The following is a 22,941-nucleotide window of genomic DNA, read 5'->3' as shown; positions in this document are numbered from 1 at the left end:
CATTATTGAAAGAATGTTGCTGAACGTAACTACAGATAAAAGCCATGTGGGATCAAGATTGAAAGAACTGTGTGTGTTTTAAGAAGCCTCCACTATAGCTTTGGCATTATTCTCATAACTGCTCCATCCTATCCCTTCCTTAGGGAATAATTTCCAAGGGGAGATGTATATAAGCATGTCACTCTTATATGGCAACATGGTTAAGTTTGTGTTTAAATTGATTTCATACTTGTGAGCAAATACTAATTTTATTCAACCTAAGGCTATAGGGTCAGATTGCAGTGTGGTTATACAATTTGTAGAGCGGAGTATAATCAATTGTCACGTTTGCTTTTATGTGTTTCTGCCTACACTTGTTCATAATTTTAACCCATCTTTAAGCCTTTAGTGATAGTCCAGTTATTTAAAGTTCAATATAAGATATTGATTTCCAGTAATTATAAAAACTGTTGTCATAGAAGCAAGGTGTGTAAGTTTTCTCATCCTTATCAAGAAATTATAGTATGTGCATATCTCTTAACTTTTGAGGGTTCTAAAAATAGTTCTTGGTAGACATATACAAATATAAAAAGCATATGGTTGTGGCTTAGGAACTGTAGCTCGTAGAAGGATTAGCTTGAATAATGTATCATTGTTCCTAGGGTCAATTAAGCGTGTAGGTTTGGCTAGCTTGGGAACAGCCTCTAGCATGTGACTCTATAAATAACACTTGCACAACAAACATGGGCTTGATAAGTGAGCAATAAATCTGGGCTGACTGCCCATGCTTCTAAATTTTAGAACCAGTCCTGCCATCATAGTATTTAGAGGGCATGACAGCAGTAACAGAAGTTTTTAAATGAAAACATTTTTCATATCTATTTTGTGTTATTCCTGGTTATCCGGTTTTATTCTTATTTTTTGTTGTTTCCTAAAAGTCAGCTTTGCTTGATAAAAAGAATTCTTTAGTTTGGTCACTTGGCTTCTCATTAGATATTTAGGTTTTGTGGTCTTACATATACTTCAGTACAAATGTTCTCACCTTCTTGAGGAATGGTGGTAATTTGGTTGCCCAGTTTTCTATAAGCATAAAAACAGGGCACACTTCTATCATTTCATCTTTGTTTAGCTTTATTGGGAAGAATTAGGAACTTCTCACAGTTCCCACAATTACAGGCCCAAGCAGCAAAAGATAAGTTCACAAAGACGCATTTTGTCAAAGGATCTATGTAAGCAAGTCACTATTGCCAAAAAAAAAATTTTTTTAATTTTGGTTTTCCCCTATTTCAACACAAGGTCTGAAAGGTGTGTTAGGGATTAAACATTTGTCAGATGTAATTTTTTAAAGTTTCTGTTGGTTTAGTTTGTAAATTATGTTAAATTCTTATGACCAGTTTGTGCCATCTGATGTCACAGAATCTTGGCAGAGTTGGAAAGAACCAATTTGTTAGGTAACTGTGAAGTACAACCAATTTAGGACTACATTGTTGGGATTTTGTGAAAAGTAGGTTTTACAGTTTAGAAGAAAAACATTTTCAAAAGTGGATTATGAAAAGGGAATAAACCATACATATTGACTCTATTTAGGATTTAGGTCACAGTAAAGAATAACCCAGTAGAATAAGCTTTCAATTCATCAGACAGGTTATTGAGCATTTATGCAAAGCACTGTGTTCATGTATGAAATGTAGAAAGGGAGGCTGAGATCGTTTACCCTCCAGAAATTCATGATCTGATGGGAAAGACATCTTAGATTTATGATATAAAAATGCTCTCTATTTATATTGATAGTTTATGGTCTCTTAATGCAGTGGCTCTTATCCCTGTCAGTCTCATCGGCCTCTTTTAGTAATAAATATTTGGGAAAGTATCCTAAAATGAAATTCATATGTAACAATTTAACTACATACATAATTTTTAAAAGTCAACATTATATCAGAATTATGCAATATGGAGGAGAAATAAAGTAATTTATGATAAAAATAACATGTATATTAATTTATAAATGCTTTGGGTATTCTATATTTGAAGCTATAATAAAGTAGTCAAGTGCCTGCATCTGTACCTAAAATTGCCATGAACATGACAGTTTTGAATAAAGATCAAGTGTGTTGAGTTGGTAACTAAAATACCAAGAGGGCATTGCTGTGATAATGTGGTTATCCAAAAAGTATATACTGTTAACAGATTTCCAAACAAAACTAAGTGTAATTGATTGCCTTCCAGAAAAATTTGGTATATAACTAAAATTGTGCAAAACATACTTTGTCTATGTATAAAATGGAGTTCTGTGTAAAATTTGGCTTTTTAGAATGTGTGGCATGACATTCAAAGTTGTGGAAGACCATCTACTGCATTGCAGGAAACCTAGCATCCAGTACCCTCTCCCCATTGTATATTTGTAAGACTGTGATAACGAAAAATGCCCTTCCCCCAATTTCTAAATTGAGAACTGTTGCTTTAAATAAAAATTATGAGTACAATACCAAATCAGTTTTTGAAAAGCTGCAGTGCTTTTTGTTTTGTTTTAAATTCAGAGTAGGCATGAAAGAGTAGAGAACTATCACCAGTGATGTAACAGTGAGAATACTGTTTCCTTGTGATGTAAATGAATACACTTACAGTGCTACAGTCAGTGGCTAGTAGATTTCAGTGTACCCTTCTGCAGTAATGATGCAAATTAAACTTTGAATTTTTACCACAGGTTATTGGTTTTGCTTTAACTGTAATATCTACACCATGTAATTCTTCATATACATATGCAGAGTATTTACCCTCCAGGCATTAGTCATACTTAAAACGCAGCATAGGTGATCAAGTAGTGTCTAAGGCAGTGTTTCTCAAACTTTTAATGTACATACAGATCTCCTATGGATCTTGTTAAGCTACAGATTCTTAATCAGTTTGTTGGGTGGAGCCTGAGGAGACCCTGACATTTTTAACAGGCTTCCTCACAGGTTTTGTCAGTTCTGCTGGCTCAAGGCCCACACTCTTTAAGGAGTAGGGATGTAGGGGAAATTGTTAGTTATCCATTCCTTGAGGTGTGTAAACTCTGTCAGTATCAATGTTAATCACTAAAATTATTTTACTAAAACTACATTACTTTAATTCTCTAATACGTTCACTAATGAGTAGCATAAGGTTATCCTAAATTTTGAGGGTAGAGATAAAGTCATCAGTAGTTTTCTATCACTACAAAACTCATTTCCCATTATGTTGCTCTGTATCCCTTAAGTAAGGGTTATGGATTTAGTATTTGATAGATGAAACATACGACAAAGAATTTGAAGAGCACCTTAGCATTTGTTGGTTTGTGCTTTGCCTGGTTCATAAGAAGTGTAGCTTTTTCTTTGCCTTGGTTTAGATGGATAGAGTTGACCATTTTATGGCTTAAGTAAAAAAAAAAAAATTTGTATGGAGTGATTTTTCACAATGAATATTTTAAGACATTTGGTTATATGAATGAGATTATTCTTTTACTCCCAAATTATTTTGCTGCTCTTTTCCTAGGAGCCAGTATGGTCGTACCTGCATGGTTCCTTCTTATTCTAAGCTGATGGCCTTGTGTAAGTTGAACTAATGGTCCAGAAACATTGTTTCCTACCCTGAAACCTATAGTGTCTACTGCATCTCTTCATCATCTATCAGGGGAAACCAGACTCTTTTTCAGAGCTCTTAAAGCCCCAGACCTGTCATTCTCACTTAACTGAAGTCATCTCATTCTTAAACATGTTCTTGACTTAACCTGTCTACCATGAAATTTTTCCTATTTTAAATACTATTGGACTAGCACAGGACTAGCACAAAAAAAAGTCTGGAGAAATATTTGAGAGCCTTTTGTGTACTGGGAGCCACAGTACTAGTTGCTTTTGTGTATGCTATTGAATTTAATTCTCAAAACCCTGGGAAGTAAGTAAATAAATCAGTCTTATTTTAACGAAGATGAAACCATTTGTCTAAACGACCTGCCTGTACAACCCAGTTTATCGTTGGCAAATTTGAGACTGGGATTTGAATCCATGTCTGCTTTCTTACTATTCCAAAGACTTCTGAAAGGAGGGATCTGGGTCTTGAAAAGGTAAGGTAGAAATTAGGTGTTTTATGGGCCAGCTGGGGAAAAGATTACCTGAGGAAGAACAGTAGTCTCAAGAAATGTAGCAGATATTTCAAAAGAATCAGATATTCATATTAAGCTTATATAGCTGTTGATTATAGCGTTGATAACACTTGATTAGCATAAAGGATTTTTTTTTTAAGTAATACATTATCTAAGCCATCTCTCCATGACCCACTTCCAAAGTGGGTTCACTGCTTTCTTAAAATGTTTATGTGCCATTGTGACAATATCTGTTGAAGTTTATAATAGGGAGAGTTACTTTTATTAGATTCTGAGGAATTACTTTCTTAGGAGATTAGACACTACATTATAACAGGAAGACAATGCCTAGATAGGGAAGCAACTTGCAGATGATCATATCTGTATATTAATTTATACCGGTGCCAATAATCTTGTTTCTAAAGTAAGAAACGAAGTAGGAAGGAGAAAAACCAGTGTAACTTTAGAGCGGCAGTCCACCAATTTAAGTGAGTAGAAATGGTAGGCATAATATCCCCATAACCAATTTGTCTCTTTACGAGTGCCATCAGGTAACTGATCGTTAACACCTCTAATGATTGTGCATTTTTATAATAAAGGCAACTTTCTGTTCTGATGGTAGAGCTCATTTGCTAGTCTTGGAATAGTCTTAATAGTTGGCGAATTAAACAAGGAAGCATTTAAAAGGATTCTGATTCTCTTTTTGAATTACATTCCCTGAAAAAATTTTATTCTGCTAATGGCAGATTATCATTTTAGAAAATCTTTTCCTCTTTAGAGACCAATAAGGTAAAGTGAAAAGAACACTGAGCCAGAAGGTAAAAAACATTTATTTTAATCCTGGCTACGTGTGACTGGGTGTGTTTGGTCTACTGAGTGTTGTTGCAGAGGAGATTTTTGTCTCCTTGTACTTCATTATTGTAGGGATTAGAGGCAGGTAAGTAGTGATGTAGAGGTTAGTCTTAAGAAATCTAAACAACATCCAAAATACTCTCACAGCATAAAAGGAAGTCTGATATAGTACAAAGAGTGCAGATTTTTGCATCAGTTCTCATTCCTGAGTTTAAATCCCATTTCTGCTGCATACTATTCTGCTGCTCTTGGGCATATCACTTAATCTTAACAAATTGTAGGAAGGGACTTCCCTGGTGGCGCAGTGGTTAAGAGTCCTCCTGCCAATGAAGGGGACACAGGTTCATGCCCTGGTCAGGGAAGATCCCACATGCCACGGAGCAACTAAGCCCGTGCGCCCCAACTGCTGAGCCTGCTCTCTAGAGCCCGCGAGCCACAACTACTGAAGCCTGAGCGCCTAGAGCCCGTGCTCCGTAACAAGAGAAGGCACCGCAATGAGAAGCCTGCGCACCGCAACGAAGAGTAGCCCCTGTTTGCTGCAACTAGAGAAAGCCCACGCACAGCAATGAAGACCCAGCGTGGCCAAAAACAAATAAATAAATTTAAAAAAAATAAAAATGTAGTAAGTGATTATTTTGTTCAACCTCTGTGAGAGACTCATGAAACAATAGCATGGTATCATCTTCCTGTTGAACATCGGTCCTGGAGAGATGAGATCTTTGGGTCTCCCCATTGTAGCTTCTTCAGGTAACATTTCATGATCTTATGGATTTCCCCATAATTTGAAGATGTGACAGTAATATTGTTATTCTTTATAAGATCAGAATTCCTTATATTCCCTGCCCACGTTTGAGTTTCATAAGGTTCACATCTCACAGGAGGATATAAAGCGCTTCAAATATTTCTATATACTGTAGCCTCAATTAACTTTTGTGGGGTTATGCAAAACGTCAGTTTACTAATGATTCACTTTAGATTTCTGCCCCTTTTTTGTTTCTACATGGATTCTGCTAAGTCATCCAATATGTAAGGCCAGATTCTGCAGTATAAAGTAAAAGACAAAAGCCAACAGGAGAGGTAGCTCTGTATACGCAGGAGAGACTGCTGCTGGACGTGGACCTTGGTCAAAGTACAGCTGCTTATGTTTCATCAGTCTAAACTTTGAAAGGTTCTTTGTTTCCCAGTCTTAGCTGCTCCAGAGTAAGATCATAGGGTTTATCTTGGTCATAAATCCAATCACCTTTTCTTTTCCAAAGTAATAGGAAAGAATAATTTATTTACATATCTTGAAGGGGCTGGAGAATTTCACACTTATCTATTTTCCTGTAGTAAGTTCAGCAGCTAGACTATTCTTAGGAACAAGATAAACTAAATTTTAAATTATTTTCTATGTTATATATAACCACTCATATTTTTAACTCTGAAAATACTGTTTATGAGTTTTGCTTAATTTTATCTCCTTGGTTTGTATATTTTGATTCTGTTATTTATAATTTGACCTTTTTTAGAATCTGTACTTTAAGTGAAAATTCTTTTCAGCCCATTCTCTGATTAGCATTTATGTGAACTCTTAATCACCTACATTCTTAAATAATGCACACTGCTCTAATATTCATTGCGTTTACTATTTATTGAGCCCTACTATGTACCAGGCACTCTCCCAGCTACACCTTCTTCAAGGAGCTTATATTCTAGTAGTAATAGAAACTCTGTTTTGTAATATTTTGTAAATTCTTTTATTGAATCTTCAATACCATGCCTTTTTATTATACTCCCTCTTTAGTATTTATGCAATTATTTGTTATTCAATGTATATTACAAAGAATTTACATTTTTGAATATTGTCCTTTTCATGTGTATGTCTAGTACAGAAATTGTTTTCAGAATTCCTGGGTACCAGATGTAGTCTTGTTGTGTACTGGATATGTGACCTTGTGCAAGTCCCTCAGTTTTTCATAGTGGAGGTACCAATAATGCCAGCCTCCTTAATCCTCTTAATGCTATATCTCTCGATAAGAGAGTAGAAGTCCTCACACCAGAATGCGATCAACTTTGACCAACCAGTGAAATTATTTGCTTCTACCCTATCCTTTCTTCCTCACCTCCTTACAGTGGAAGCAGTGTCTACATTCTGTTCCTTCTCACTCTCTAATGGATGGCTATAACTCTTCATTGATCCTTTAGCACATCTTCAGCTACTCTGTTTTCATTCACATTTAAACACTTGAGTTTCTTCCTCCGGAAAAAACCAAAAATTCATATCCATCCATTTGTGGTTTTGTACACAACTAAATCTGTCTGTTTTCTTACCTCCTATGCACTGTACCCCCATCATGCCACTGAAGCTGCTCTTGCCAGTGTCACAATAATCTCCTTATTACTATTTCTAGTGGGTCTATAATCCTTACCTGCAATTACATTTTTGGAAAAGAAGGTGGGTATTGATAAAGTCAGTAAGGTGACAAGGACTTTGGGAGAAAGTTTGATGTTCTTAGGGCAAAAAGAAAACAGCTTTTCATGAATTCATTGACAAATATTTATCAAGCACTTTATTAATCATTGAAGATACAGTAGTTAATAAAATGGATAAAAGTCCCTTTTTCCCTGGAGCTTGTTAGTTTGAGGAAATAGACAAACAAAATAAGTAAATTATGTGTCAGATAATGATAAAGGATTATCAAACAAAAATAAAGCAAAGAAGAGGGAGTAGAAGTTTAAATAGGGTGGATTTTAGATGACATGGCCACGGAAGGCCTCACTAAGAGTAAGACATTTGAGCAAAGACCAGGAGATGAGGGAAGGTCCCGTGCAAATATCTGGGGGACGAGTAGGCCTAGCAAACTATTTATTTTGTCTAAGCAAAAATAGTTCTTTGTCCTATGAAATGTTTTTGTAAAGATTTTTATTCTTATGATAAGGAAGACTGGATATTTTGGGGTATACTTCTGCAAATTGACTTTTTAGGATAAAACCGTATTCATGATTTAATCTTATAGAAAAAGTGAAGACAAAAAACTCTAAAGCTAATTTTATTTCACATTCCCTTTAGCATCTAAATGGTTGCATGCTTTTAGAGTTGGGACAGTTTAAATATGGCATATTTATTCCTTAAAAAAATGTAGATCTTTTTTGAGTAAGTGGAACATTAGCTGAAGTAACATAGGGTAGCTTTATAGGGCTCTAGACTAACTTACTGAGGTTCAACAGAAGCCTTTTCAGGAGGAGAAATTTTAGCATTTGTACACTTAGTAGTATTTCAGCAAAATAATCACTTTTATGAGAGCAGTAAAACTATACATTCTCTGCATTACATTCAAAACACTAATTTATTTAAAGGAGAAAGACGCCTTAAGAACAGACTTACAGATTGGCTCCACTATTTGGGAAGATTCATGTGCTTGTTATTGGAATATGGTCATTTAGTCATCAGAATAGGGTCCTAAACCCTCAAGTGGACTGCAAGCTAGTTATAAATGGATTAATATGATTTACATAATTGGTTAGTTTTCAGAGAAACCTGTTAGATATTTAGAAAACCTTCAACAGTCAGAATCCAGAACTTGCTTCTCTCTTCTCTTTTACCCCTCATAAAGGTAACAGATTTTAAGAAGTACTGGAGGGCTTACCTGGTGGCGCAGTGGTTGAGAGTCCACCTGCCGATGCAGGGGACATGGGTTTGTGCCCCGGTCCAGGAAGATCCCACATGCCGCAGAGCAGCTGGGCCCGTGAGCCGTGGCCGCTGAGCCTGCGCGTCTGGAGCCTGTGCTCCGCAACGGGAGAGGCCACGACAGTGAGAGGCCTGCGTACCGAAAAAAAAAAAAAAAGAAGTACTGGAGACAAGGAGTAGGCAGGTGGCACACAATTTCATTCATATTTAAGAGCCAGTAATAATGAATCACTGGCCATTTTTCCTGGTTTCTTAACATTGTAACAGGCAGTGAGAAACAGAAACATTTCCCTTAATTTTGGTTGTCTTACAGGTTTCAAGTTTCTTTCCTTCAGTATGACTGTATTAATTATCGTGTATTGCTTTATATCTGTAAGCATGAGAAGCACTGAATATCTAGGAAACATTTTAGGGTTTAATTTGTTCAGTGGCTCACATGGAGGATGGAAGAGGAATAAACTCTTAACTGAGCTTGATAAGGATGTGATCTTTTAGAATGAGGTGTTTACATATACACTTGTACAAGGTTTTGCCTGTATTGTCTAGACCTGAGCAGTGCTAGTGCAACTGCTAAAAAGCATATATGACTGGTAAAGAAGTGCTGATAAGGTGATATTTGAGAGACTATATACTCCACTAAATAAATATTCTCTCTTAGCGTTTTTAGTTGGTCTGTGATAGCCTTCAATTGTCAAGTACCATTGTCATTCCCAAGTGTACAAATCTTCCACATTTTTTACCCACCTGTTTTCATCTTCTTTCTGCTTGCTTAGGAAAAAGAATTCTCCCATCTCTAGTAGATAATATTTAAGGTCCATTCTAGCCAGAGTCTAAGATCCTTTTTTACTGTGTTATTGATATGGTAACATTATTGATGAGAGAGCATTCTGGTTCCATTTCAGGAAAATTAACGACAGGATGTCATTTCCTTTACTATTTACATGGGTATTTATCATGGGATGATTCAGGAAGAGAGAAATCAGATTTGAAATTTAAACAGCCATAGAGAAAATGATTTGAGGGTTTTTTTTGTTTGTTTTTGGTTTTTTTTTTTGCGGTGTGTGGGCCTCTCACTGTTGTGGCCTCTCCCGTTGCGGAGCACAGGCTCCGGAAGCGCAGGCTCAGCGGCCATGGCTCAACGGGCCCAGCCGCTCCGCGGCATTTGGGATCTTCCCAGATCGGGGCTCGAACCCACGTCCCCTGCATCAGCAGGCGGACTCTCAACCACTGCGCCACCAGGGAAGCCCTTGAGGGTTTTTTTTAATAACTTATTTCTAATGTCCTCCCTCCCCCATTTCAAAGATAATGAGTTCATGATTGTCTTTCTAGGTTTTCCTATTATTAAACAGTTCTGTAATTTTGCCATCTAAACACTTAAAACATTTTGATGTCTATCCTTCCCATGTGTTTTCAGTACACACACGTTTAAACAATTAGCCTCAATTGTTTTACAATCTACTTTTAAAAGCTGTATTATGAATATTTTCTATGCTATTAAATATTATTCTAAAATATTTTCAATAGCTGCAATATAGTACGTTATATGTAACAAGATTTAATTAGTCCCTCTGGTTAGATGTTGTTATCTGCTTTTAGATTTTTGCTTTTATTAATTATACAGAAGAGAACTTTGCATAAATCTTTGAATACTTCCTTGGCTATTTCTTCAAGATAAATTTTCAGGTGGTTTCACGGGTATAATATTTTCTTGTTTTTGTTTCAGCGAAACAATTACTCTTTGCTGGAGGAAGAAAACTATATTTTTTGAACGCTCATATGCCAAATACTGTGCAAGATGCCTTGTAGTCTCATATTTCATATAATTTTTAGCTGTTTTCTTCCCCATTTTTATAGATGAAGACATCTATATGCATGTGTGTAAGATATTTTGCAGTATGTTAACAGTATGTAGAAAATGTTTAAATGTTTTGTTTAGCAAATAACAAAGGCCTTCAGCGGTCACAGGAAACAATCAAGTTTGTAATTCTGTTTTGGCTTTGGAATATGTACTATAATAAGACTTCATCTTTTCATGTTTTATTTGTTCAGTGTAAAGGGTTTTAGGTCTTAAAATTATATGTTAATTGGCATTTATAGCTCTAGGAGGAAAAAAGTGGGTGATTCCCTTATGAATTTTGGGTTTTGCTCATATGACTACTGTTATAGATGATTAATTTATAAATCACATTTTATCTTTAAATTAGAAGCAGATAATAATTGTCTGCTAGGTGAAAATGGTTTCCCTTCACTTAAAACTCCAGACATAACTTTTTTAAATTTTGCACTTGCAAGATCTAAGAGGGGAAAGTTCAGCGATATAAGGATGACAGAAGGTTGCAGAGGAAGGGTGAGAGCAGTGAGGTAACAAGACTGTATGCTTTTACAGAGCTAATTTAGAATCCTTTGCCTACTACTTCATAGAGCTACCCTATGTTGATAAGTGAGGTTGTTTTTAGGGCCTCATATTTGTTGTCTAATGCAGTGGATGTTTTGTCTCAGTCACATAGATCAAACAACAACATGGCAGGACCCCAGGAAGGCCATACTCTCCCAGATGAACGTTACATCCCCTACCAGTCCACCAGTGCAGCAGAACATGATGAATTCAGCCTCAGGTGAGTGAAATGCTGTAATTAGAACACCCCAAGTAATGCTCGTGCATTGATAAAACTTTCTGTGGAAAATAGTAGTTATTCTTTTAAGGAAACTGGAACATGGATGATGGTTATTTTCTATCCACTTTCATAAGGGAAACTTATCTTATTTCAAATAACCTGCTGAAAGCCAGCAGATTTTAAAAGTTTCAGTTCTGAAGTGAATATCTCAAATTCCTAGTTTGGTTAACTTTGACATGCTTGTGTTTTATTGTGCCGCTTTCTTGCGTCTCTTAGAGTTGAAGTTTCCCTCTTCCTTTTGTGGTTTGGATGGGAAGCCAAGCTGTGGTGTTCTTAACTCACCTCTTAAAGTGGATGTTTGTTCTACCTTGAGAATAACTGGAAGGTAGCAACTTATAAAGCTCAAAGCATCTTTCTTAGGGCTGGTACATGTTATTTAACACATTTCCACCTTTTTCACAGAAGATAAACCTGAGTATAAATTTTTTTTCTGTCTCCTGTTTGGCAGTTTACTTAAATCTGCCGTTTTTTCTCATCTATATAATGGGTAGTGGTCATGCCCCTTATTATAGAGAGGAAGATATTAAAGGAAATCATATAATACATATAAAGCTTTTATATTACAGTTCTAGTACGGAGTAGATACTAAGTAAATCTTTAGTTCCTTCTTCCCTAGGTCAGTTAGATAATTGTCTGGCTTCTTCTTTGTTACATGGGCCCAAGGCCATAGCTACCCATTATGCATCTTTGTGCATATTAGGAAAAGGTACCCCTTCCTCTGGGAAGATGCAGCCCTATGCCTGGCATCAAGGATTGAGCATTTGGGCTGGATTTCTGACCATTCCCCTACCCCACCCAAACACACACAAACACACTTTATCCCCTTTACTGAGTGTCCTGGGTCAGGGCACAGATGGCAACTGTAATTGGCAGCCCTAGTGGCCTTAATGGCTTCCTCCTTCACAGCCCATCCATCTTCCCTACCCAACAAACTGATCAACATGATACTATTGGAAGCTGCACTGTAGATTTTCTTAAACAGCAGCCTTTGGAAAGGGACTGGTAGAGTTGGAGAGGGTGGTACAGTTCATTGTCACAAGGATTCCTTGACCAGGAAATGTCACAAAATTTGAAATGTCCTTCTGCCCCTAAAGATGGTGACAATGTGTGAGAATGTTTTTGCTGTTTCATTAACTCTATGTTCTTGCCTTTGGTGGGTTGAACACTTGAAAGGATTCAAGAAAATGAAAATCAAGGCAAGATACGTGACTGAGCTTCTCTTGTCATAAAGTTTCTTTATATAAACTCTTGAAGAGTTTGTATAATCTTCCATTTTATCTTCCATTTTAGCTAATTTTAATATCAGTACATTTACTTATCCTCAGAACCTGTTTTATATGTGACACTTGAGTTAAAATTTTTCAAAAGCAAAAAATTATGCAAGTATTTATTGACTGATATTTTTACTTGACAACCATTTTTTTAATTATCAAATTTCCAAATAAAAGTTCTGAAAGCTGCTTCGTATTTATAATCCGAAGTGGATGACGCACATTTTTTATTTTGTCATAATCCATCAAAAACTATACCTGGGAAACAGTAACAAATTAGTAAAAATTAGGAAATTAGTAACAAATAACTCATTAATTTAAATTTTATTTTGAAAGATTAGGCATTTTGCATCTAAAAGGTTGATTATGATTCTTTTAGAACATTGGTTTGTTTATGTTTTTCCTATTAAATTTTCTAATAGTAATGGTCTAAGGAAATGGGGAGAATTTGTGTTCAGATTTATGTTTAAAACCAAAAGTATATATCAAATTGGTTTTAATGGATTTTAGAATATTTGTGTATCTTTTATTTCAGCTCTGCGTTTTATAAAATATGAAATGTGTTTTTATGTACTGCATATAAATTAATAGACATGCTTACTGCTGTATATTAATAAAAGAGGTGACTGGCAGGAACGGTTTGAGTAAAGTGGCAAGAAGCACAATTGTAGTGGGTGGGTAGCGGGGTGGGGGGGCATTCTATGAGACAGAGAGAGTTGGAGGGAGGACCTGAAATGGGAAAAGCCACCCCCAAAGAGACTTGAGCATGTTTAAATGGTAGTAGAAGGTATTAAATAATAATAGGAAGCCCTGTTTATATGTCAGGCTTCCTGATGAGGTCATTTTATACAATCTCATTCAATTCTCATAATGGTCATTTAAGTTAGGTGCTGTTATTAGTCTCACTTCACATCTGAGAAACATTGAGTGACTATTTAAAAACAAATAGAAGACTTCTACATGGTGTTGAAATGCTTGGGAATGAATGTCACGGGAACTATAATCTTGATAACCTCATGTTCACATAAAGTTATAGCCATAATGTCATTTTAATAAGGGTTCAACCCAGGGTCTTGTCCTTATCCATCTGTAACAAACCCATGGAGTTTGGCGGCTGTGCATTCTCCACTGAAGTTACACAGCATGATTTCTCAAATAGCTTTAAGAGAAAATGATCTTATCTCTCAGTCAAGGATTTCTCCTTGAGAAAAGCAGCAAAATTGATGCTCCTCTGTGCTTGGAAAATAATCTTCTGAGTTTTTAGAGCCTGGAGCCAGTGAGCAAGAATTGTGAGGGTATATAAATAAATTTCCAGGGTATTTACTGTAACAAAGCAGCAAGCCTGTTTCCAGTTAAGCAGGGTGTCTACAGGCAATTTTCACCCTAAAGGGAATGCCTTCTGAACCTGGTAATCTGAAGCCTTTGAATAAAAGAGGAAGGTACACAGCTCTTTTGAAGCACTTTACTGGGTTAATCAAGCTAAATGCAGCTTGATTTACATTTTTACCATTAATTATTTTAACAAGAACTTTCTAGTGTTAGTCTTTTTAAAAAACTCTCCTCATTCAAATATTTGAGTCCAGCTTTGTGTTCTGTTCTAATTATTTCTAATCAGGCCACTTTCCTTTAAAATACTGTATTTTCTCCAGACTCTCCAGTTTTCTGCATAATTTTTAATGGAACTGAATAATATTTTAAGATTTCCTCCAGTTCTAAGATTTTATGAAATCCAATTTCTTTCACTCAGATTTGGTTTAGCAAAAATGATTAGTTTACTTTTGCATTTTATAAGTCCTTTTTCAAAATATGAGGTTGAAATGATGAATTTCATTGCTAGACTGGAGATGTATGATTTGTAATTGGCCAAATTTCTAAATATATGTAATTGAGAAATCACTTACAACAAAGCTGCACCTGGAAAGGGTTCCTTACTTGATCCTAGGAAGAAATTTATATTCTTTAACTGTCCATTTAATTGGCAAGACAGTGAACTTTGTGAAAGGAATTTGAAAAGTGAGGAAAAGAAAATTATAAAATTAAAGGAAATTTGAATAATTTAGTAAGATAATAGTTCTATTTTACTTTACATTAAAATATATAATACTATATACACACATATAAAAGTATACACAAACCCTGTTCTGTTAAATTACTTGATGTTGCCCTTTACAAGTTATATTAAAAATGTATTATGCTTATAGCACATTAGTAGCCTTTTGATGCATGCTTGGGATCTATATAAAATAGTTCTGCATACTAAGAGTTGGGTAAACAGTAGTGGTTTTTGTTTTAGACATTAGAAGATAAGGGCTTGGGGAGAGAAAAGTGGTAATTCTCCTTTAACCAGCTCTATTTATATGAAGATGTTAAGTTTTTTATTAGTAGCTTGTTAACAGTGACCCACAAGATTGCTGAATCTTAAAGCAGCATTAAAGTCAAGAAAATATACTCTGTGATAATCCAGAAATAACTTGGTGCCAAAGGACTGGTGACTGTTTAGGACCATTAAAAATTGTGTAAACCTTGATTTAAATTATACAAAATCAATGAGCCCAGTTGTCTGCTTTTTTAAAATTTACCTTTGCTAACAATCCAAAGTCAGATGTCTTGTTACAGGTACATTTTAAGGGATTCATTATTTTCATGTTTTAACTCTGGCATTTATTTTTGACTAATGCCCAGATCTACCAATGCAGCACTTTCTGATTTCCCCATTATAAAAACCTGCATGGAATTCCTAGGAAATATATCAAGATGGGTGGAGAAAATGCCCTCTTGATCATGGAAGGTGATGTGTGTTGGAAGAATTTGCTAAGCACCTCCATTGCAGTGGGGAAAATATTCAGAAGCAAGCAGAGTGGGTAGTACAGAGCTTCCTTGATATTTGCCTGCCGTATTACTTCTGCTTTGTGTAATCTGTGTCAGAGGACCAAAGACCAAATGGGAAAGAGAGATTGTTACCAAGGAAAATATGACATAGGACAGATGTGAAATGTGAAAATAACAGGTAGAAAGTTGATACGAGTTTCTTAACTTTAAAAAGCACAGAAGAGGTAAGGATGTATGGGAAGTTGCAAAGCTGACCACAGGTTTTAGGAGTTGATAATTCTTACTTCATGTGTTGTAGTTCACAAACTTCTAAGTTCTACTTTTCACCTTTGGAGTGAACTGAGAAGGAATTTAGAATAGGGGTTAAGATCAAGGGCTCTGGGGTCAGGTGGACATGGGTTTGAATCCCAGCTCTGTCACTTAACTGACTATGAGATCTTGGATAGGTGAGTATATCTACCTGTGCCTCATTTCTTCACTTGGAAAATGGGGTGACAATAATAATAGTAACACTGAATCTATAGGGCTATTGTGAAGATTAAATGACACAATCTATATAAAGTGATGGGTACATAGAAATTAGTATTAACAATATACCGTGCTTGGTATAATATATTGAATATATAAAAGTAAATGTGATCTGATCTGATATTTTACAGTGTAATCAGTTTACATTGCCTGGTAATTACTGTTACTTCATTTAAAATAAGTTTTTAAATCTGTTATCACACTATTTTTTAGGGTTATGTTTATCTCTGTAAGCTTTTTATCATCAAATATGCATCATTGGTTCTTACGCAAGTCATGCGTTGTCTTCTGGCTTTTAGTTTCACATAGATTCTCCAAGCGTGAGAGTGTTGATAAGAGTGTTAAATATAAATATGGTTTTCTTCTCGTGGGTCAAACCTTTTCTGATTCTTAAAGTTTTTTATTATTGTAAGATGGAAATTGTTTGTCAGTCTGAAATCGTAATATGTGGAACAACACTTAAGTATACCAAACAGGAATAAAACTGTAATAAAGCCCAAAGTCAAAGCAATGAATGAAGTATGAGACGGAGGCAGTGTACTTTATTACTCTCAATCTCTTATCCCAAATAATCTTTTTTAAACGAGAATTAGTGCTTGCTTTTTTCTCATCTGCAAATTTTGGTAAATTAAGAAAAGATGGCCACAGGAAAAGGGAAAATAGTAAAAAGCAAAAGCATAATCCAAATGAATATAATCCTTAAGAAACTGTTTGTTTTATTTAGTTTGTATCTTGATTTACTTGTTAAGTTCCTGAAAAAATGGTTAGTAATATGGAAACAAGAACCATTTTTCCTGTTTAAAAATATGGACCAGTCCATTTCATTTTAATAAAAATTATCAGTAAACAATATGTAGGGATTATGAAGGTAAAAATATTTATTTGTGAAATAGAAAAAATAATTCAGTGAGAATGTCCAAGCAAGTTGCAGATGACATAGCTTGCAATTATCATATCTTCAGTATATAGGAGTTCTTCTGAAGTCTTTGTTAAACCCCGTGATGCCCTACACATGGCATTTTAAAATCTTGATGGCTTCATGACTTTGCTGCTTGATGAAACATGCCACTTGTGTCCGAGCAGCTAATGGCCTCTACTTTACTCTGATGGCGAGAGCTTTTCGCTCCCTCTATACTGGGGATCAGTCTTTTTTTGCGGGGGGGGCTGCATTGGATCTTTGTTGCTGCACACGGGCTTTCTCTAGTTGCGGCGAGCGGGGGCTGGTCTTCAGTTGCGGTGCATGGGCTTCTCATTGCGGTAGCTTCTCGTTGTGGAGCACGAGCTCTAGGTGCATGGGCTTCAATAGTTGCAGCACGCAGGCTCAGTAATTGTGGCTCGCGTGCTCTAGAGAGCAGGCTCAGTAGTTGTGGCGCACAGGCTTAGCTGTGACGCGGCATGTGGGATCTTCCTGGACCAGGGATCAAACCCATGTCCCCTGCATTGGCAGGTGGACTCTTTACCACTGCGACACCAGGGAAGTCCCCCTGGATCACTCTTGATATTAACTGATTCCAGTCATGATTTTTAACTTAAAAGTATTTTCTAAATAATATTAAAACTCAGAATACCTGGGCAAGGCAGCAACATTTAGCAAATGGAACAATAGATGTTGGCTGATAAATTTTTATTCTGATTCTACCCAGCTACACTTCTAAAATGACTCCCAGAGCAAGACACCCTTCACCCCAAATATATCAGCAGAACTTTAAATTCAGTTATTCTGGAATCGAGGCGTGTGTTTATGTATTACTTAAGCTATTGGCATGTACGATATAGAACTATTTTAAAAGTAGTACTCATTTCTTCATTCCTTTATTAAAGAAGCCCAAAATAATCATGTTGAAAAGTTGACATATAGTTACTTGGTTTTTCAGTACCTTCAGAACAGTATTTTTTATAGTGTCAGCATTTTCCTAAGATTGTGTCCACTTGAGAATTGTGATATCCCAAATAATTATCTAAATCTCAAGTGTGTTAGGCAGTACCGTATTCATGCATTTAGTTATATGCCCTATTATTTCAGACAAGGTAATTCCTTTCTGTCTTTGCTTTACTTTAGGGGTTTTCTTCTAAAGCAAAGGGAGATATATAGAAACTCAAGATTGTTGATGTCCCTTGACCTGATCTTAGAGCATGAATAACAAATATTTTAAAAAATCTATTAGAAGTCTCTTAAGTAATCATTTGGGAAAGTAAAGTTCATTTGAATTCTGAAAGTTACTGAGATTTTATTGTAAATACTGAACCTAATGAAGAAGAAAAGGATATAAGCTTATTTCTGTTATGTTAACCAAGAGACTAACTTAGAAGAGTAGGATAATATTGTAAAGAGTATAAAGAAAAAAATTTGATACGTATCCTTGCCACCAGCTTTCTTAGTATAATGAGTTATTAGATAGTGGTGTTTAAAAATATAGGTGTCCATGTTCAACTTTTCTCCAGTGATTATTTGTAGTGATTATTTGGAAACTTTGCTCAGCTTTGGAATAGAAAGGATGAGAAAGAGATTAAATTATTTACATTTAAGAACCAAATAAATGCCTGTTTTTTCTCTTGATAAGTGTTAGAATATTATTTTTGTCTTTCCTACTGATTTCTAAATCCTTCTGGCTACTCTCTTGCTACAATAATTTTATGACTCATAAGAGAAATATTTGTGTGAAAGATTAAGATGCTAATTCTTTAAAAATGATATCCATAGACTACCATATATAGGCAGCATCAGTGAAATGAGAAAAATCCTGCAACAATAGAGTTTTCCAAAAGAATATTTTCTTTTGATGTCAATAAGGTAAAGAGGTGATAAAACTTTAGGTTAAAATTTTACCAAAAGGTCATTGCTTTATTTGAACATGTCTGAAGTCTAAATGAACTTTATAGAAAGCTAATCTTTTATAAATTTACGTACTAAAACTCTAAGCTATTAAGTTAAAATCTAAAACACTCAAGTTACGCTGAAGAAAATCTGAAGAGTTGCATATTAGAAAGTTCTCTGAACTTATACTTGGCCTTTTCCTCTAGGAAGTTCATCTAGCTATAACAGACAAAGAGACAGATGATTTTTAACAGTCTTATTATTCACCTTGAGACAATTGAATTGTTCTCTTTCCACATCATTCATTCAACAAATATCAAATGCTCTACTTTGTAGTAGACATCATTGTAATGGCCACTCAGATTATGGAGTCAAGGTAAAACAATTTTTTTCCCATATAATTATAACAATAAATGTTATGGGAGACATGCACCAAGTGCTGAGAAAGTGGAGGAGGAACAAGTGAATAAGTGGTCAGGAGGGTAGAGCAGACATCTTTAAGGAGCCAGAGGTTTGTTCGTTCCCTCAACAAAAATTGAAAATATGTGCAGGACACAATTCTAAATCATGAGAGTACAGAATAGAAACAAGTACACAATGTGTCAGGTAGTTACAAATGGAAAAAGAAAAGAAAAGTAAACCAGTTAAGGGCCAGAGAGTGACTGACTGGGGAATGGAGGAGGGAAATGATCATTTTAGGTAGTTTCTCCAGTGTAGGCCTCTATAATTGATGATTTTTGAGCAAAGATGTGAATGAACTGAGAGCCATGAAGATATCTGGGGAAAAGGGGAGGAATGTTCCATGCATAACACAACAGCTGATTTAGAGTTGCTGAGGCACATTTGAGGCACAGTAAGAAGGCCATTGCAATTGGAACAGTCACTGAAAGGTAGCACGGAAGCCCTATTATATAGGGACTTGTAGGTTTTGAACAGAGGAGTGATACGATCTGAGTAAGTTTTTTAAAAGTACGGAGATTAGTTAGGGGACAATTGCAATAACTCAGGGGAAACAGTGAACCAAGGTGGTGGAAGGGAAATGGTGAGAAGTGGTTGAATTTAGAACCTGAATTTTAGTAGATGAATGGGAGTTAAGTTTACGGAAGAAAAGGGAAGATAAAGATAGCATTATGTGAGAGATTACTGAGCCTGACACCCCCCAGCACCATATAAGTAGTGATGGAATGGTGGGGAGATGAGACTAAAGACATCTAAAGAAGGCCTTTGTGTGATCAACTAAGAAGTTTGAGCTTTATCCTGAAAAATTTGGGAGCCCATTAAAAATGACTCCTCTCTAGGGTTCTTCCACTATCTAAGGGAAAACCTTCTATGGGTTCCCTATTGTTGTTATTCAGTCATTTCCTCTTTGAGATCCAGGTTTATTTTCTCATAAACCTATCTCAATATTATACACAAGTTTTCATAAGTTAAATATGTTGTTAGAACAAAATGGCAAAACTTCCAGGAAAGAGTAGGGAACGACTTTTTTTTTTTATAAGTACCTACTATAAGCCCTTCCCTTTGTCAAGCACTTTCTCCTTTAATCCTTTCAACAATTAATTGAGAAGATCTTTGTCTCCATTTTCTGGATAAAGAAAGTGAGCATCAAGCAGATTAGTAACTTGCCCAAGGTTAGAAGGCTAATAATTAAATATTGGATTCAGGATTTGAAACCAGGTCTGTCTGAATCTAAACCTTTCACAGTTTTCTTTAAAGTATGCTGTCTCTAGAGTTTAATTTCATTTATAATGCATCAAAGATGATTGGTTTTTGTTTTTTTAACCAAGTAACATCAAATGGTACTTTTGCTATACTGGTAAAATTTGGGTTAGTGGTAGGTAGTTCTATAAAAGAGTTTTAAAGTAAGTATTGTTAGTTTTCCGTATTTTAAATCAGTGGTTCTCAATTTGTAACGTGTAAAGGAATCGCCTGGGGATTTTTTTTCAATGCAGATTCTGATTCCATAGGTCAGGGGTGAGATGTAAAATTCTGCATTTCTAACAGATTTGCAGGAGGTGCTATAATGCTGATTCATGGACTACACAGATAGAAGACTCTAGAATGGTGAACTTAAAACCATAGAAATGTTATTAAAGATCCACTTTGTTATTCCTTGTTTTATTTTATTAATATTTCTATTTTCAGTTGGGAAAAAACCTTTACTAAGTGCCTAATACAAATGGATGACTCCACCATTTCATATGAGAGCTCATTTAATATAAAAATGCTGCAGGGGCTTCCCTGGTGGCACAGTGGTTGAGAGTCCGCCTGCCGATGCAGGGGACATGGGTTCGTGCCCCGGTATGAGAAGATCCCACATGCCACGGAGCGGCTAGGCCCGTAAGCCGTGGCTGCTGAGCCTGTGCTCCGCAACGGAAGAGGCCACAACAGTGAGAGGCCCACGTGCTGCAAAAAAAAAAAAAAAAATGCTGCAAAATGTTACCAACTTATAAAAAAAGTCTGTCATCTATAAAAGCACAAACTAAGGATCGGAGAGACTGACTTGACCAAGATCAATCAATCCTTCTTTTCACAGATAAGTTCTTAATCATTTCAGCTCAACAAACTTCGGTTGTATTTGGTGGTAGTGCTAAGCTCTACGGATATAAAGAGCAAAAAAATCAAGGTGATTCCTTCAAGACTTAGAGCTTGATGGGGAGAAATGTCAGGATGTAGGCAAATGAGTAGAGTTCAGTGAGGCATCTGCTAAAACAGGACATGAGCATGGTGCTTGGGGACACAGTATATGCTAGTGAGTAGAATACAGATAAGTAACATTGCCAGAATTCCAATCTAAGCCTGCAGATGTATGGGCCAGAGTTTCCTCTTACACTGCATTGTGATCTACAGGGGGTTTGGGCTCATCAGTATGTTCTAGTAGTTGGGCAGAAGAATCTTCTAGCTACTTATGACATAGGAGAACACCTGAACTCGAGGGGGAAAAAAAAGAAATGGCTTGGCTACCACTCTTGCATTTATTTGCCTGAAGCAGATTTTCATCAGTATATTTATAATCTTTTTAGTTTCCAGCCTCTAGGTCAGTACACAAAAATGACAAAACCTGAGCTCATAACTTAGAGCTGCACACTTTAAATCAGTTTTCACCCTGAGAATAAAACAGTTACTTTGGAAGCCAGAAGAGAAATCATTTTTTTTACCAAACCTTGATTTTATAAACTGCTTTTTCTTCAACAAATGCATTTATACACGCTTGTCCCGTGTTTTGCTTATTGAAGCCACAAAAAAAGTTAGTGACAGTGATATTATAGTGTTTATTATACACGACAACCTTTTCCATTGAGTCTACCTAAAAATTTTAGTAGTGTGGACAGAATTTTGTTAAGGATTGTTTAGGACTTATGAGGTCAAGCATATGAATTTCAGATGTTAGTGGTTATGAAAGACTCCCTTAGAAGCAAAACTGCAGAAGAGTCAGGGGTGCATATATTTTAGTTCTCAAATACTTTAAAAACCACATGTCTGCAAGATCAAAGAATCACAGTCTAACCTGGTGGTAGTTTCTGATGAATGATGCCCTCCTTGTCCTGAGCAACCTTGCAAAATTGAACATACCCAGTCAAAAAAAAAAGGAAAACTCTTTTTCTGTATTCTAGGGCAGAATGATAAATTCTGAATTAAACTCAGTGTAAAAGAACAAATACAAGACAATCTTCAGTGAGCATCCAAGAAATCAAAAACAAGTGCAATTTCAGTTCACAGGTGGGGAGGACTCTTACTAGAGGGATAGGAATTGAGAAAAGCTTTGCAAAGATACAGCATGAAAATGGAGTGGAATTTCAGTGGGTAAAAATAGTGGAGGCTAGGAGGAGACAGGCTGGGGTGTGTGCATTGGGGATATATGTGGAGGTGAAAAGTGCATGACCCTGCTAAGTACTGGAAAGACAGGCCATGCAGCAGGAGGACTAACTTTGAATGGATTACTAAATTACTAATGTGATAGGATTATCACTAATGTGATAGGATCTTACCAAAGAGAGAGCACCTGGTGCAATAGTAGAGGAAACTACTGTATATGTAAGCAAAGCCCTCTTGAGGAAGGGGCATTCACATTGGGGAGGGACGAGTAAGGCGTTAGCTAAGCAAGGAGGGCAGGGAGAAAGGTGCCTGCAGGGTGGTCCTGGAGAGAGGAGAGGAGGAAGAGTTTGAAGGACAGAAAGGAGACTGGGTGAGGAGAGGTATGAATGGTAGTGGTGATGCTTTCAGAACCT

At 36.1% G+C, this 22,941-nt stretch overlaps 1 protein-coding gene across 8 annotated transcripts in view; it reads left to right on the top strand.

Annotated features, from left to right (window-relative positions):
• The window catches only part of YAP1 (Yes1 associated transcriptional regulator), a 108,427-nt gene that overhangs the window by 38,251 nt on the left and 47,235 nt on the right, over positions 1–22,941 (top strand). For all 8 annotated transcript variants that reach the window (XM_082844294.1, XM_082844290.1, XM_082844292.1 and 5 more), the window contains exon 3: positions 11,094–11,209. In XM_082844294.1, the coding sequence (XP_082700420.1) occupies positions 11,094–11,209 (116 nt within the window). The remainder of the gene's footprint in view (positions 1–11,093; positions 11,210–22,941) is intronic.

Source organism: Leucopleurus acutus, assembly GCF_964270905.1.
Source record: "Leucopleurus acutus genome assembly, chromosome: 8".
Classification (NCBI taxonomy): domain Eukaryota; kingdom Metazoa; phylum Chordata; class Mammalia; order Artiodactyla; family Delphinidae; genus Leucopleurus; species Leucopleurus acutus.
Note: the sequence above shows the minus strand (reverse complement) of the source record. Positions and strands in the feature narration are given on the sequence as shown.